The sequence below is a fragment of the Calypte anna genome, chromosome 14 (genome assembly GCF_003957555.1).
Source record: "Calypte anna isolate BGI_N300 chromosome 14, bCalAnn1_v1.p, whole genome shotgun sequence".
Classification (NCBI taxonomy): domain Eukaryota; kingdom Metazoa; phylum Chordata; class Aves; order Apodiformes; family Trochilidae; genus Calypte; species Calypte anna.
Genome location: NC_044260.1, coordinates 9,511,774 through 9,528,647, shown reverse-complemented (window position 1 = coordinate 9,528,647; position 16,874 = coordinate 9,511,774). Strand labels below are relative to the sequence as shown.

At 36.8% G+C, this 16,874-nt stretch overlaps 1 protein-coding gene across 3 annotated transcripts in view; it reads left to right on the top strand.

Moving 5' to 3' along the window:
- Positions 1-16,874, top strand: part of PDXDC1 (pyridoxal dependent decarboxylase domain containing 1) — a 30,550-nt gene that overhangs the window by 9,806 nt on the left and 3,870 nt on the right. The window contains exons 6-24 of one of the 3 annotated variants that reach the window (XM_030459943.1): positions 963-1,152; positions 1,802-1,870; positions 2,300-2,378; positions 3,168-3,252; positions 4,124-4,172; positions 4,277-4,378; positions 4,586-4,711; positions 5,181-5,231; positions 5,942-6,005; positions 7,273-7,361; positions 7,780-7,885; positions 8,996-9,167; positions 9,818-9,936; positions 10,745-10,866; positions 12,846-12,938; positions 13,039-13,135; positions 14,329-14,433; positions 15,214-15,449; positions 16,164-16,213. In XM_030459943.1, coding sequence (XP_030315803.1) covers positions 963-1,152; positions 1,802-1,870; positions 2,300-2,378; positions 3,168-3,252; positions 4,124-4,172; positions 4,277-4,378; positions 4,586-4,711; positions 5,181-5,231; positions 5,942-6,005; positions 7,273-7,361; positions 7,780-7,885; positions 8,996-9,167; positions 9,818-9,936; positions 10,745-10,866; positions 12,846-12,938; positions 13,039-13,135; positions 14,329-14,433; positions 15,214-15,449; positions 16,164-16,190 — 1,981 coding nt within the window. In that variant the 3' untranslated portion in view covers positions 16,191-16,213. Of the gene's footprint in view, positions 1-962; positions 1,153-1,801; positions 1,871-2,299; positions 2,379-3,167; positions 3,253-4,123; positions 4,173-4,276; positions 4,379-4,585; positions 4,712-5,180; positions 5,232-5,941; positions 6,006-7,272; positions 7,362-7,779; positions 7,886-8,995; positions 9,168-9,817; positions 9,937-10,744; positions 10,867-12,845; positions 12,939-13,038; positions 13,136-14,328; positions 14,434-15,213; positions 15,450-16,163; positions 16,713-16,874 lie in introns of those variants that run through there. The other 2 variants (XM_030459944.1, XM_030459945.1) reach the window with 2 other exon arrangements.

Genomic DNA, 16,874 nt, shown 5'->3' with positions numbered 1-16,874 from the left:
ACTTCAAGCAAACATCCTTTTATAAGGCCTATAATGTTGAGCTATTGGCCAAGGTACAGTTGCAGACACATTAATTGGTCAATCATTGAACTAAATTATTATTTCTTATTTACAGCTGAGGGATTGCCCTCAGTGTGGAACATTCATACCTTATCTCTTCATTAGTTACTTTGTTCCTTTTTCTTGACTCTAAAGGCTAATGTGCTCACCTGGGTCTGATACTTAGAGGAGGTAAAAAAGGTGGGGGGGAGCAGAGACCTGCACCCCTGTGAGCCCCAAGGAAAAATGCCTTGTAAAATAATTTGAAGGCGAAATATCAGTAAAATCATTAAAATATTTCTGGGGGAAAATGTAACTAATTTATGTTACTAATTTATGTAACTCGTGTATTTAAAACATCAGGAAAATGGTCTTGCAGTGTGCTGAGCAGATTATACTAAATTGTGGTCTTATTTTCGAACTTGCTAAAATACAAATGATGTCAGTAATTTTGAGTGTTACAAAACAGCTTGATTTGTGATTTCGTAATAAAGATTGCAAGTTTCTGCCCATTTACTTTATTTCATGTGTTTCATTCTGATTTTGCTTACTTGTCAGGTTGCATTCTCTTTAAAATTAACAGTCCAGAATTTAAATATATTAAACCCAGACAAAGCTTTTTGTGTGTACCTTCCCCAGCTCTCTTCTTAGTAAGCAAGGTTTTGATGTCTGTAAAGGAAGTCCCTTAGGAACTTTATTTTGTCTTTGAGTCTGAATGAAAATACATACTGGGCTTCTTTCATGGTTAATTTCAACCTCTCTCATCAAAGTTTCCTTCTACTCTACACTACGTTATCCTGGGAAAAGAGAAGGGGGTTTAATCTGTCTTCTTTGTCCTCTTGTGACCTCCTTTGCTGGTGTTATTTTAGTCACTGAACGGGCTGTCAGTTTTGTTGGTCATACTTGCTTGGCTTTTATTGCAGGTATGAAAATGGATCAGCTTATTATCATGAAGATGATCGTGAAGGTCTCCTAAAAATCTGCCGACTTGTTATTCACACACGCTATGAAGATTATACAGTAGAGGGATTTAATGTGCTCCATACTAAGCAGCCTGTGATATACATCAGTTCTGCAGCTAGAACAGGCTTGGGCCAAGCTCTATGCAATCAGGTGAAGTGAATCAGTTGGGGCTTTAGTTGCAAGTACAACCTACCTGGCTTCATATTACCTACTTGAAATTTGGATCTTAAAAATATGTTTAGCCTTTTCCTGCAAGAGACAAATACTTGCACTATAGGCTGATAAACTGCTGGCAGTGGTCTTGTAAATTAGTTGGTGCCAGCAAAAGTTTTCCTTTATATCTGTGTGTCTGCCTGGAAGTTCCACTGGTACAAGGCAAGGTTCCTCCAGATTTTTCCCAATGCAACTGTTGACTGAATACACACATCTCCAGGCAAGCTGAGCAGGCTGTCTCTGCAGCTCTCTTGTTCCTTCTACACATTTGCCTGATCAGTGTTCCCCATGAGCAGATTCCCTTCATCTTCATCTCTTCTTTGCCTTTTTGTGGACATAGTAGGTTTTTATAGCTTATAAATATTTCTAAGAATTAGGATGTTGTGTCTGCCTGTTGAAACATAGTATGAAAAGGGGCGTTTTGAAGGATGAGGGCTGAGCTTTTCAAAAGTTTTAGCAGGAAGTGTGCTTTATAATGTAATATCTGACTTTTTATTGTCACATTTATTTTGTGTCACTGTGTATATTTCTGTGAATTTGAGATGAGTCTGTCTCAGTTGTTGAAATTCTGTCATTTTTATTGCAGCTCGGGCTACCCCTTTCTTGCATGTGCCGTGTGCCTTGTAACACTATGTTTGGATCTCAGCATCAAATGGTAAGTTTGTTTTCCCTAAGAGCTCCTTTTTTTTGCCTTCTTTTTTTTACAGATGTACAAACTGTAGACTGAAATCTTCTAACAAGCCAGCGGCTTGTACCTTTGTCTTGTCATTTGCAAGATATTTTTATTAGCATATAGTATGGTGACTTTCAGTCCAAGGTTTCTATAATGCATGCAGTTGGAGGTGTGTTTCCAGACTACGTGATGTATTTGTGTTGTATTTTTCACAAATGCTTTATCTGAGCTTTGTGTTATTTTACTTCTGAGAAGAAGAAACTGCAAGCCACAAAGACATTAAGAATGTCTTTCAGAACTTCAGAGTTATGTCCATTTTCACTCCTAATGTTTTATTCCGGCTCAGCAGAAACAATTTTGTATTGTTTGGTAAGCATTTATAAATATGTATCTTTTTCTTATTGTTAACAGGATGTTGCTCTGTTGGACAGACTGATTAAAGATGATATTGAGTCTGGAAAACTGCCTTTGTTGCTCGTGGCCAATGCTGGTAAGTGCTGTAGACAAACAAAAACAACTAAAGCATGCTATTTTATGAATAAATAATATATAGGATCCAAAATTAAAATATATTTTCTTAAATAGCTTAGTTGATTGCATGTCGAGAAATATCAGTAAATATCTTAATGACCACACAACCATTATCTGCCTACAGGGGGCTTTATTTAACTTTTAAAAAGTTGGATTGTACTGCTCCAGTTCTGTTTATGCCAATTGATGTATTAATAAGACTAGAATTTAGTGCAAATCTCTTGGTGAAAATCTGTTTCACATTAACTCTTCAGAATTTTTTTTATGAATGTGCCATCAACTTTGAAGTTAAAAATTGCATTTTTCATCTAGCTAATTAAACAGAAGTGCTCATGAACAAAATTTGTTTTAAGTACAAATGAATGAGGTAACTGTTACTTCCTTTGGGCGTGGAAAAATAGATGTTAATCTTGGCTTAGTTTCTTTTAGGTGAGGTCATACTTTGAACATACTACAAATGTCTGCATTTCTTATCTGAGGCTGATGAGCCTCTTGATGCCCAGGATCTCTAATTTTCTATGTATTTTTAACATATATTGACAAGCAAAATAATTAGTATAATTTTTTGTTTAGAATTCCAATTGCTTGTAAGTCAAAATGAACCAGATATAAACATTGTTTACTAGGCTCTTTTTAAACATCCTCTTACCTGCTCTTATGTGACATTTTTGACAATATTAAAAGAGGTACTTTTGTGTAGAGTCCCAGTTTGCACGTTTGTCATTGCCTTTTTCCCTTCTCAACAAAGGGACACCAGGTGCTGGGCACACGGATAAACTTGGCCGACTGAAGGAACTTTGTGAGCAGTATAATATGTGGCTCCATGTAGAAGGGTATGAAATTTGAAAATTATTTCTGTATAACTATTTTAATTAAAAAGTAGAAATACTAGAGAGCACAAAATTTTGCAGCTAGCCAGCTAGTAGAGGGCCACAAAACCATCTTTATTTTTGTCATGTTAAGCATTTTATACGGTTATAATTTTGTTAGTGTATGAGATACAGATTGTTTTACATAGACAAGAATAATTAATTGGAGTGGTTATTCCAGCATAGGTCAGTGGTTACTTTTATGGTATATTATCTGCTCTTGCTTTTTAATAGCCTGGAATATGAATAAAGAGACCTTACAGGACAAGTCAGGGAAGACATTATACAGTGATTATTAAGAATAAGAAAGGATAATGAAGTGAGTGTGAAAGAGGTGACACTTTAATGAAGGTTGTCAAGAACACTGCTGCCAAGTGCAGTGTGCAGCATAACTTAAACCAAGAGGAAAAGAAATTCCAAGAACTTAGACAATGTTAATAAAGACTCCAGTTGTCTAAGATTTTGGGGTTGGTTGGTTGTTTTGGTTTTTTTTTTGATCCTGGAGTAGAATTTCTCCTGATAGTTCATTGTATAGTGTTGCATTTGCATGCTTTTTTTTTTTTTAATACCAAATTGATACTGAATTCTGGGCAGGTCTCTGGGGGATGATTTCCCCAAAGGTAGGACTGAAACATTTTTAGATCAAAAGGCATTTTTACTTTTAGGTTTTCAATCTTGGGATACCAAGTAGCAACATCTATTGCTTATTAATGGAAAATATATGAACAAAAATTACCTTAATTTACACATCAACATGAACTGTTGAAACTCAAAGATTAAAATGCTGTCTTTTAATACATATTTAATATGTGCTAAAACCAGTTTATTTTTCTAGTGTGAATTTGGCAACTTTGGCTTTGGGTTATGTCTCCTCTTCTGTACTGGTATGTTTTACTATATCTTGAAACATAATGTGCTCTAGATTTTAAGGTTATAATCTAATAAAAATATATGTGGCTTATATTCTGCTCATTGTCACAATCTTCAGGCTGCTACAAAATGTGACAGCATGACTCTTACTCTGGGTTCCTGGCTGGGTCTCCCAGCTGTGCCTGCAGTGACACTTTACAGACATGAGGATCCATCTTTGGTACGTTTAATTTCTCAGTCATTATTCTCAAGATCTTTAGACTTTAATTTTGATCCTAGTTTAGTGCCTTCTTGTTCTAAAGCGTCTAAATTATAATTTGCAAAAGCTCCCCTATTTAAGCTGTGACACATTCCAGAAGCTGACAAGAATGAACTACTTGAAGAGAGGTTAATAATGGTTTGTTTGTTTTTTTGTTTTCCTCTTCAGTCCTTAGCAGCTGGGCTGACATCCAGTCAGCCTGTGGAGAAGCTCCGGGCACTGCCGCTGTGGCTCTCCTTGCAGTACCTGGGCCACGATGGGATTGTGGAGAGGATAAAGCATGCCTCACAGCTAGTAAGCAACAGCTTGTTGGCACACTGGTGATGGATGTTTTGCTGCTGAGTATGGGCTGGAGACTGTTCTTAAGAATCTTCACCATCTGATTTAGCAGCTTGAGTCTTCAAGCAGAAAAAAGTTTTGGTAGCGATGATAGTACAAGTGACATCCAGATGGATGTAACAGAACACAGTTATACTTAGGAATGTTTTTATAATAGCTGCTATCCTTTTGATTCTTTTGGTATTTTTTATTATTCTGGTGCATTACAGTCAATACAAATACTGGTTTTGACTGTGTAGTGGGTGTTTTACTAAAAATAAAAAAAAAATTAAATTTTATATTTACAAAAAAAGAATTGGGTGAATGTCTGTTGGGGTTTGTTAAGAAAAAATAAGTAGTGACTATTTATTGTTTTTCAGATTAATTTTCACCTAAAACTGTATTTGTCTGTTCCTTTTGTTTCCCTTCTGCTGTTGTCTTTTAGAGTCAAAGGTTGCTGGAAAACTTGAAAAACCTGGATTTCATTAAAACTTCGGTACAGTGTAAAATTAATATCTTGGTTTTATACCTTAATCTTTGCTCCCCCATTTTTAATTAACTAGAATAACTAGAAAATATATTCTGCTTAGTTTTTATGGATCATTCTGAGTGACAATAACCAGTTTTGTAAAAATTGTTTTTCCAAGAGTGGAAATCCCTTTGGAATTCAAGTTGCAGCAGCATTTCCCCCTTATACTGAAATAAATCTTGCATTTTTCAAATTGTGAAATGTAGCCTCAGATTGCCTCCAGAAGTTGCCTGACCCATGTATCCTGTCCTCAAAACAGGATCAGTTCTAATCTTGTTATTCCTCCTGGGAATTTCTTGATGTTCCCCAGTAATTCTGAGGTGATTTCCAAGAGATTTTTTTTTAATGTTAATGTCTGAAAATTCTTAAAGCTAAATAAACTCATGCAGTACATTTGCTAATGAACCTACTTAGGGTCCTTGCTTTATAGTACTTAAATTTTAATTATAGATACCTGAAATTTATATAATCCTGCATTAGCTGACTAATGATTTACTTTCCTGTGTTTACAAATGTTTACTTACACTCCTAGAGTTAACTTCTAATACTGAGATAGTATGAACATAGTTATTGCTGTCAAAAAAAATTATCTGCTTTGCCTGGCAATTTAATGAATTACTTAGTGTTAAATCTTTCAAAACTACAAGAAAATATATTTAATTTATTTTTTTTTTAAGGTTGAAGATGAACTGAGTTCACCAGTGGTGGTTTTCAAGTTCTTTCGGGAATATTCAAATAGAGGTATGTGATTTATCTAAAAACAAACCTCTCTCTATATCTTTTTAAATTACTTATTTGTAAAATTAATTTTATGAGGTAAAGGTTAGGTAGTGCACTTCTCTTGGCAGCATGCTTTTTAAAAGACATTGAATGCTGGTCAGAATCTAGTGGTAGAATTCATACATGAAATAGCTTCTTTTTTTAGATAGACTGCAGTGTTATTAATTTTCATAACAAGTAATTGTCTGCCTTCTAGAGCAAGGAGAGATTTGCATGTGATTTTTGATCCTGAGAGCAAAAGATAGAAGGCTCTCTCATAAGCTTCAAGCTGCATTTGAGTGTAACAGATGAGTTCAGTTCTTTCAGGCTTTCTGTTCCTTTTAAGCTTTTAGTGACTACTTGCAGGAACCATGTTCCTGTGTTTTACTGGTGACACATGTTGCAGTAGTTTTTAAAATAACAGAACACAATAGGAACAGTTGGGTAAATACTGTTATGGGGATACAGTAGCCACACCACAGGTGGCTCTGAGCAGAACATCCTTAGCTGCACATGTTCTCCAGGAAAGAGGGTATTTGTCCTCTTGGTTACAACAGAGGATGTTGTCATGTTGATTTTGTGTGCACACTCTGAGGCTGGGGAAATATCCAGCTGGGATGAGGCAGAAGACTGCTAGAAAACAGAGGAGAGTTGGTTTGGGTTTTAATCTAGTTAGTGGTTGCAATTACAAAGTAAACCTGTCCATCCTGGTCCAGTGACATGATGGATTGCTTGTATGTTGATGCACCTATATGAAAAACTTTACTAGGGAGAATTCACCCATATGAATTGTAAGCATATGAAATGCTTGGTCATTTTTGCATGTTTATGTATGTAACAGACCTTTAAATCCTTACTATAATTAAAATGGAAAATAATAATTAAAACTTGATTAAAAAGGTAGCTGAGTGCACCAAATATTGCAGGCTGCTGTGATGGGATTTTGTTTCGTGAAAATACTGGTTTTCTTTCCATTGGGGCATTTGAACCACAAAACTGAGAAAAGTATTTTATTAGTTGTTTTTAAAACTAATATATTCAGCTCTTTAATTTCTAGTGTTTGTCATGTTCAACATAGCTTAAAAAAAAATAAAATATCTTTGTTAGTCTGCTTGAGGTCCAGTACATCATGCAGATATATTACATTATTTAGGAAATATAATTGTCTTTTGTCTAACTTTTAGGTTGCCTTTTGTTTAATTAAGTAAATAAAAATCCACTTCTGTGATTCTTGTATCTTTGGATTCAGATCAAAGCTCACATGCTGCACAGGCCTCAACTATTCAGCATCCCATAATAAGCAACGAAAGACACATTTATGACACTTTCAATCAGTGGGTAAGAATGGATGCCTTTTCTCTTAAGGAAAAATGTGTCACTGGAGTGCTTCCAGAGGTTAATCAACCTTTGGTAGACTGATAACCTTTTCAAAATCTAGTGGACACTGGATTAAAAAGGTGACTTCTTTGCTCTGAAGCAAAATTGCAAAATTGCTTTTACATTTCTGATTATTTTACATGTAATCATGACTGAAATTATTACTGCATATTAAGCTTTTGGTAGTGGATTTTTGTGAATATGTGAAAAGTTTTGAACTCTGTAATCAGCTGGATACTTCATTGACAATGTCTGTGTGTTCATGAATCTGCAGTCTTTCTCCTCCAGATTCCTAGTAGCTAGATAGTCATGAGCCTGAGGAAGCAACTGCAGGGGGTGATGCTCTGTGCTGTTCTGTGACTGTGCCTTCTCCCTCCAGCTGGGAGAGCAGTTGGCACAGCTGGTTCCTGCCAGTGGAGTTGATGTGGTAGAACTGGAAGATGAAGGCACGTGTGTCCGTTTTAGCCCACTAATGACTTCTGCAGGTAACAAATACTTTTAATTCACTAACTTGTTACACACTGGGATGTGCTATAGAATTGTAGAACAAATCTCCTAGCAGAAACTCTTAAGTATATTTTCCTGTGGTGAGGGAAGCTTTTATAAACCAAACCAAATGATGTTGGCTTTATTGTTCTGTTGTGCTTTGGCAAGAGGTGTGTTAGAGGTAGCTCAGCTGTTGTATATGACATTGCTTCTCTGTCTGCAGAGAATGACTGATCATTCATTAGGAAAAGCAAGGAGAGAAGCAATTTGTTTCTGACAGGTATAAAAGAAGTAGGGAGGATAAATCATTGTCACCTTTCCATCTCTCAGCTGTTTCAGATAAAGATGATGTTAGACCTTTCTATACATATGTTTCAACGTTTAAATGGTGCTTGTGGTCGAAATACAGTTACTCAACTGGAATAGTTGCTTATAAACCTCTAGGTTTTTCTATAATTACTGATATAGGAGGTGAAAAAACCTTAAATCTGTGTTTTAGAAAATTTCTTAAACTTCATGTTTAAGTCAGCACTATATACACACTTCATTTAGACTCAGCAGATTCACAGAGCAATTTGCCAGGATCTCAGGGTGATCCATGGGATCTCCTTTTAGCTTGTGTGAAGTGAACAGCTTAAGCTATCAAAACACCTAACACTGGCATGAGAGGATCCTGATGTACACAGAAAGATAGAATATTGGATAAAGTTACTTGGAGATGCTGTAGTGATGGTTTTTTTACTTTTTTTTTTTTTTTTTTTAAACCATCACTGAAGCTAATTCATTGTCTGTTTTGCTATGGGAAGAGGATTTTTTTCTGATGCTAGCTACAGATGTTAAGGGTATTGTCCATACTAGTTGTAATATTAGAAAATCCTTTTTCATTAGCTTATTTTTATGAAATTTTTAGCTTACTCCATTTTGATATATCAGTGGATAGATAACTGGAGAAAAAACACTATTATATGGGTCAAGATATTTCAATAATATCTGTAAATTGTATTTATGATTAACTTAGAGTTACTTCCTTAGAGATTACTAACTTAATTCAGACACTTATGTGTGTGTCTGTTCACTTTTATCACACACTTAACACATCAGGTCTTTAGTTTTAGGAACTGAAATACAAGATGTTGATCAATTAGTAGACTGCTTAAAAATGAAGATACCAGTATTGACAAGTACACTGCAAATGAGAGAGGAATTTGAGCAAGAAGTGAGAAGAACAGTAGGCCTGTTGTATATTGAAGATCTCAGCTGGCCAGGCTTAGGTGTTGTAAGGTAAATATTTCTGTATTTTCTTCACTATATATTTGGATAGACTGTGCATTAATGGAAAGAAATATGTGATCTCTCTAGTGGTGATTTTTATGTGTTGTTTGCTGATTAGGATCTGGCTTGACACAAAGTTGAGGCTTTTGAGCACTTTTAAAAAAAATACTTATTTAATATTTATTGCTTTGAGATCTTTTCTTAAAAGCTGAAAAGCCTTTCCAGCAAAATGAGGACAATAGTTCTAATACTGTTGTGGATCCAGTGTGTGGATGTGATAGATGGACATGTAATATGCAAGTTCATCCTACTCTATTATAGATTTTTGTCTATAAGGGGGTTCACTCATATACTGAATAAAACCTTTCAGGTGTCTGTCTGGATCCTCTGATACTGTCTGCTAGGAAGGATTCTGTACGGTCAGAGCAGCTGAAATATAATCAATCCATTACCTAGAAATGTGTTGTGTTCAATTAAGCTTGCAGCAGCCACCTTGCCCCAATCCACAATCTCTGATGACAATTGCCAATAAACTTGTTAATCTAAAATGTAATAATTTGAGGGTTATTGTTCATAAAATAGAGATTTGTAGAAATATGCTAAATGTCAATATTTTTGTATATATCATAAAATGAAATTATCTTCTGGCTTGTTTGAAGGTACAACTATCACAGTGATGGGAAGAATGATGACAAACAAGAAAAAGAACTAGAAAAAATCAATACAGAACTTCTGAAAAAACTAAATGAACTGGAGTCAGATCTCACTTTTTCTCTGGGTAACTGTACTATTTAAAAAACTTCTGTTCAAGCCCATAGTAACTTCGCTGGCTGTGTTCCAACAGTTCAATAGGTCATTTGTACATAGGTCAGTACAATGCAAAATTACACTGCTGCATATATGTTCATTGTTGAAACAGCATCTGCAACTTCATTTCCTCTTCACCTCTGCTTTGTTTGGCAAATATTCAGCAACCAGACCAAAAAGCATTTCCTCCACAGAAAGAATAAAAGCTGCAGTGTTCCTCCTTATCATCTGAGCCTTCTCAGTGCCATACCTAGTGAAACACAGATCTCATTCAAAACCCACTGACCAGTTCACTGCTTTCTGTAGGTAGATTAAAAGCTTCAGATGAGTTTGATATTTGGCAGCACTTTCATGTTTACATAGTGCCACATTATAGCTGAGATAATATTAATTTGTTTACTTGGAACTCTGGCCTTTTTCTAATCAGCTTTCTAAAATGAAGTGCCCTAGAATTGTAGAACCAAGTAATCTGTAAATGGCAGAAAGTAATGAGTTTGAAGCATATTCAGCAACTGATATTTATTATACTAACCCTTGACTGTATAAAATATCCATTTGGTTTTCTTGTTCAGATGTTGTTTTTAAAAACATCTTCCTCTTTCTGAAAACCCACAGGGCTGAGCTTTGTCAGTCTGCATAATTTATACCTATGCAGATACTGCCCTTAATGACTGAAGAGTGTGTATTAGGATTTCCAGATTAACAAAAATGATTATTGCACCTGTTGTGAAAATGCACTTTTGTACATCACAAAGACTTGATTCTCCCTCTGCTCACAGGTCCAGAATTTGGAGGGCAGAAGAACTGTGTTTACATTGGCATGGTAACTGAGGATGTGGATGTGTCTGAGTTAGTTGAAACTATTGCAGCAACAGGCAGAGAAATTGAAGAAAATTCAAGAGTATGTATTAAAATATCTTTGAGCATTTCAGAACCTTTTTTCCCCCTTCCATATTGGCTTCAGGACATGGTTTTGTTCTTTGTAAAAGTAAAAATTGTACTTGCCCACAACAAACCATATTAATTACTGTAGAATAATCTGTGTCCTCATAAGTACTGTGACAGAATTATGATATTCTAAGGATGTCATGATTTCTGTTCATGATCCTGTGTTCAATAGTTCAATGAAAAAACTTGAGTAGTGTGGAAATAGGCTCATTCTATCACTAAAATTTCAGCTGTCAAAAAAACCCAACAAAACCCAAACCCAGAAACAGGAGTAAGGTGGAGGCTGACTGTGAGCTGGTATTTCTCATCACTGCTACCAGGTGGTGGGATTCAGATTGTTTATATGCAGCTTTAAGATAAGACTGTGCCCTAAAAAGTGTGAAAAATTTTAAATTGGTGGCTTAAAACCAGAAATTACAAATTACCTACTGAAGTAATAAAGCTGATGATGAAACTCCTTTTTGTAAAAGATTTACCTGATTAGAGTTCTCCAGATGTTCTCTAAAGTAGAATTTCTAAATGATCTGCATCACAAATGAATGTCCTTCTATTCTTGTAGTGTTGGACACTTTCTCTCCTGAAAAATAGAACTTCAGAAAACCTTTGCCTGTTTCTGCCCATGGGATTATATTGATTTTGCCAGTGTTTTTCTAGCCATGTTTTCTGGTGATTTTTTCTGCTCACTCTTGACTTCCTGTGCTGTTTTGAGGGTGAGATGAAAGGCAGCCTGCCTGTATATACTTCAGTTTTTTAATAACTGTTGTAGTTCAGAGATTAGGAACTGAATGTTGGAATCAGCTCTGATCCTGAGGTTTCTAGGGAGGAACAAAGAGTAGTTGGGGCCTCAGGTGCAGTCCTTGAAACCAGCTACAGTAAATCTGTAGTACTGGAAAGACCTGAATACCATGTGATCCAAAACAGATAAGCAGAACCAATCTGAGAAGAATCATACTCATGCTTTAGATAAAAGGAGGTTTTGTACAAGAGGGAAGCTTTTAGGAAAAAAACTACCCCAGTATCAGCAAGCACTTAGGACACAGAAAGAAGTACACTAAAAGGCACAACTAAAACGTAGATCAAACATCCTAACTGGACCAGAAAACAGAGTGGTCCTTCCTTGTACTCTGAATGCAGTCCTGTTGCACTCCCTTCTGTAGTCAGTTGCTGGGAATATTCATATTTAGCTTGGTAGTAAAATCCTGACTTGCCCCTCCCCTACAGAAAAAGAGCAGTTTCCTTTTTTGTAATCCAATTATTTGGCATTTTGGAGGAAGTGCCTGTCATCTGGGCCTTGCACAATATTAAACCCCATATTAAGTTAGGGAAATTGGCATTTGCCTTGCATATGACAAAACTGTGACTTTTTTATCTCTGGTCTTTGCTCATTTATTACCTCTACAACTCTCCCAGGCAGCTGCTTGTCCTTTGCAGTGTGAAACATTGTTGATGCAGGCAGAGGATACCACAGGGCTCAGATTGGTAGTTGTATATAAATTTGAAAACCGAAGCTGAACCAGTAGCTAGACTGGCACATACTGGTTAGAGTTACTGTGAGGCTGGTGTAAGTTCTGGACACTTACAGAAATCCAAATCCACTCTAACCTAAAAATTCTTCTCAGATTCAGCATCTGACAAATGCTTTTGTGCTACTAAGCAGGTCTTTGAAGAATCTGGGTCACAGGCTTATCTGTAAGTAATGGAAAAAGATGGACCATTTCTGTTTAAAATTACATTTTGTCCTCTGGGTCTGTCTTAAAAATCCTGCAGTCAGCCTTCACTCTTTAATTTACAATCATAAGAAAACAGTGATTGTCAAATATAGTCTTAAATTAGAAAAGTATCCGACTACATGTTTATATCTTCAAAACCTGAACTGAAAAGACTGTTTCAAGTGCAAATAATATATATAATAATATGTGTTTTTTTTATTAGCTGTTGGAAAACATGACAGAAGTTGTTAGAAAAGGGATACAGGAAGCACAACTTCAGCTTCAGAAAGCAAATGAAGAACGACTTCTGGAAGAGGTAAGGCTATAAACATGAGTTATCTGTCTAGGTATCTTGAACTGATGTGCTACAACATGGGTAGTTTACTGACCAGCCAGTGCCTGATTGTACTTTGCAGGGACTGCTCCGACAAATTCCTGTAGTAGGCTCCGTGCTGAACTGGTTTTCTCCATTCCAAGCCTCACCAAAGGGAAGAACATTTAATTTAACAGCAGGTAGGACTCAGTGGATCTGCAGCCATGTCATGATGTTAGAACTTTCCAACTTTATACTAAAATTGCAACACTTTCTTGTGCTAATTTGATCATGAGTGACAAAATCCACCCGCAGGGTGTAACAGAACATACTCTTCACTATTTCTGTAACACCCAGTAAGACAATCTTCTAACCTTTCTTGCAGTTTACCTTTTGTTCTTGCATGTTGAGTCACATCAAAAAAGCTATATTAGTCACTAGTATCTATTAATAGAGGACTAATTTCTGTGATTTTTTTGTTACATATGCTGCAAAAGTTTGACATTTATGCTGTGTTTATAAGGATATATATGCCAGCAGAGTACCACAGGTCTTAGAACATTGCTTCCCCATGTATATGCATGTGTCCTCCTTCCTTGTGCTTGCAAACTGGTGTCTGAGCTGCTGGAACTGGATGTCTGTCTGAAACCCTGGTTTGAGCTATCACCTGGCTCTTGCCACACTGATGATGTGCTGGTTTGCATGCTATGAATGCAGTGTCTGACAAACTAGCTGAGGACTGTGAGCACGGCTGTGTGGCAGACTGGGAGGAATGGAATGGAACAATGTAAAAAATTGGTACTTCACCCGTTTTTAATTTGTGTGACAAGAACTGGCTACAACAGGAAGCCTGATGTACTAACAGAAGCCATTCTGAAGTTACAGTCTGAGAATTTTCTCTGTAAAAATTTGTAGCAGCCTTAAGAATATTCCTGAGTTTGGCAAAGTGTTGGGCCTGGCACAGCTCAACTGTCTCTGTGAACAGTGAGAAAGGCTTTCTGCTGTATTTGGGATCTTCCTTTTTGATTCTTGATGTACCAACTGGAAGATTTTTACAGCAGAGAGAAGCAAGACTGCCTTGGGCATACTTACCTCTTAGCTAGAAACCTCTTACAAGTGCTGCTGTATGTTGAGTGTCCAGTGGAAAAGGAGAGAAGTACTACAGGGTGTAGCAGCATTGTGAAGTAAGCATGAGGGGAAACTTCCTATTCATCTTTCTAAGTCTCAGCACTTGTAACCCCAGGTACTCAGAAATTATTATCAAGTAGCAACTTCAACTCAGACTTTCAGAAATGTGCAGTAAAGATAGGATTATCATGTGTCTTATAAATACAGATAAAAAGAAAACTTGCCTAGCTTGTGTTTTATTCAACTTTTTTTGTTTTAATGTCAGGCTCTCTAGAATCCACAGAATCCACGTATGTGTCAAAAGCCCAAGGAACAGGCACTACTCCACCACCAACTCCTACTGCCAGTCTAGCAAAGCAAAGACTTCCTGGTAAGTTTCTACATCTCAGTTTTTATTTCTAAAATTTGTTAAAACACACGAGTTGCTTGACACAGGAGTACCCACAACTTACCATCCTTAGCAATATCTGAAACTAGAGCTCATCTTCTGGTGCCTTAAAAACCTTAATTTAAACATGGCAGGAACACCTGCCATCTGTCTTTCTCCCCAGTAATTCTTCCTGGGACTACAGAAATTGTTACCCATTAACCAGCAACTCCTTATGAAGCTGGAATATTATAAGGTTATTGACTTCTAAAAAGTGGCAAGTAAACAAGACAAAAGTTTTAACTGAAATAAATGCATAATGTAGCTCAGTAACTGCATTTTTGTTGCTACCTAACGTTTTGTGGACAAGGTCATTCTAAGGTGGAGATCTAGTAAATCAGTGGCACTCTCTGTGAGGTTATATTAGCAGTTAATGTTGATTTGACTGGTAGGAAAACCATGGTCTTAACTCACCTTTTGGGTTGGTTAGCTTCCACCCTGTGATTCTGAGTGCTAGTTTTTACCCTAGAATCTCCTCACTGTGCATGTGGATGGTTTCTTTTTCAGCTGAATTTGAAGTCTCTGCTTACACAGCATAAAATAAGTTGCTTATGCCTTGCATACATAGCTGTAACTGCTTAGGGTTCAAGGTAGAAACCAAATAAAATCTTTTTTTTTGTGTGTGTGTGTGGTTGTAAAGTTCAGATACTTTCTTTGAAATGTAACTTGTGCATACCACATCTTGAATTTGCTGCCTTCAATACATTATTAAACACTTGGCAGGTCAGAAAATTTTTAAAAGGTCTCTGAGAAGTTCTGATGCACTCAGTGAGACCAGTTCAGTCAGCCACTGTGATGACCTGGAGAAGATGGACCAGAGGCCCCCAGCTCTATCCCCTGGCCAAGAGCAAAGACCTTTGGAGACAGAAAAAACAGAGGAGCAGAAGGAGGTGGCACAGGCAACAAAGATGGACGCTGAGGATATTCAAAGTGACAAATCACCAAATGACTGCACAAAGGTAGAGCAACAAGAAAGTCAAAGATAAAATCCAGACTGTGGATTTCAGACTTTGCAGAGGAGCCCCATGCCCAGGGAGGCAGGGCATTAATGATGCATTTAAAATGTGAACAGTGCCACACACTAGTACAGTAATAACTACTGTAACTTATTAACTGGGATTTTGCACAAATATACATTCACCCCAAGGGACAGATTTGTTTTACCCCTTACTCTTGTTACAGTTGCTTTAATCCTCTACATGTTGAGTTTCACCAAAGTACTAGTGAAATTTAGTAACTGCTCATCAGCATTTGTAAAAACAATTGGCAGTTATCCTTCCTGTAGGAATCTAGGCATATCTGCTAATTAACCAATCAATCAGCCATACACAAGACTAAGAATACAGCTGCACCCAATAATTGTAAAATTATCTAATTTTATGTTAATACACTTTAAAAAATACTCAGCTGCCAACTGTTCACCTTTTTAGTATCTTAGCCTCTCCTGCAAGCCATGTACTGCAGTTACACTATCTGAGCTTTGCTTCTTTTTTTTCACCCTTAACATGGAACATTGCTAAGCAGCTGTGGTGGGGTGAGCTCTGTGTACATAGGAGTCACTGGGTAGTGTTTTGCCATCAACCATTGTTTTTCTGGTGTTGGTATGACCTGATCCATTCAGCTGAGACCCTTGGTACAGTGGGGACTGAGTTAACAAGTTTTATGCCTTTTAGAATGAAGCAGTGCCTCTGCATGCCTGAACGGCTTCTTGCTTCTGCCACTGGTAAGAAACACCAACACACTGTTATTTTCCTTTGCACGCTGTTTATAAACCAAATACTATCAAACACATGTAGTGGAGTCCCCTTCTGTTGTGTATTTTTACCCATAGTTGTAGAACAGCTTGAAAAAGTAATACATTTGTGATGGTTGCAACACTTATTTTTTTTTTAAAGAACAGTAACTTACCTATGGTAGGAATTGTACAAAGAAATTACAGGGGTTATTTACACTACAGCACAACTTCCTAGTGTCTGGGACTACTTAATGCACATGCAAAGCTTTGGATCAATCAAAAGTTAAGGTTTAGGTGTCTGTCTGTCCCCCCCAGTTTTCTTAATCACTTTGCTGCAAATTTTCAGAGCTTCTTGTAGAAAGGAGATCTTTTGGAAAAGCTTGCTTTCCCAAAGGTGGCTTACGTTGGGGAAAACCATTCCAGCTCTGTAGGATACAAATACTGTAATTTGCTTTATGTTTTTTGCTTGGGTTGTTTTTCTCCCACTAGAAGATAGAAATTAACATCATTAGTGGCTCTGGTGGCAGCAGGACTTACTTCGATAATCTGAAAAATTTGGGGGTTTTTAATTGTACTATCACCTGATTTGACTTTCAGCTTCTAGATTTTTGGGGGATGCCATGAACAAGGTTAATTTTGCTGTTGGGGT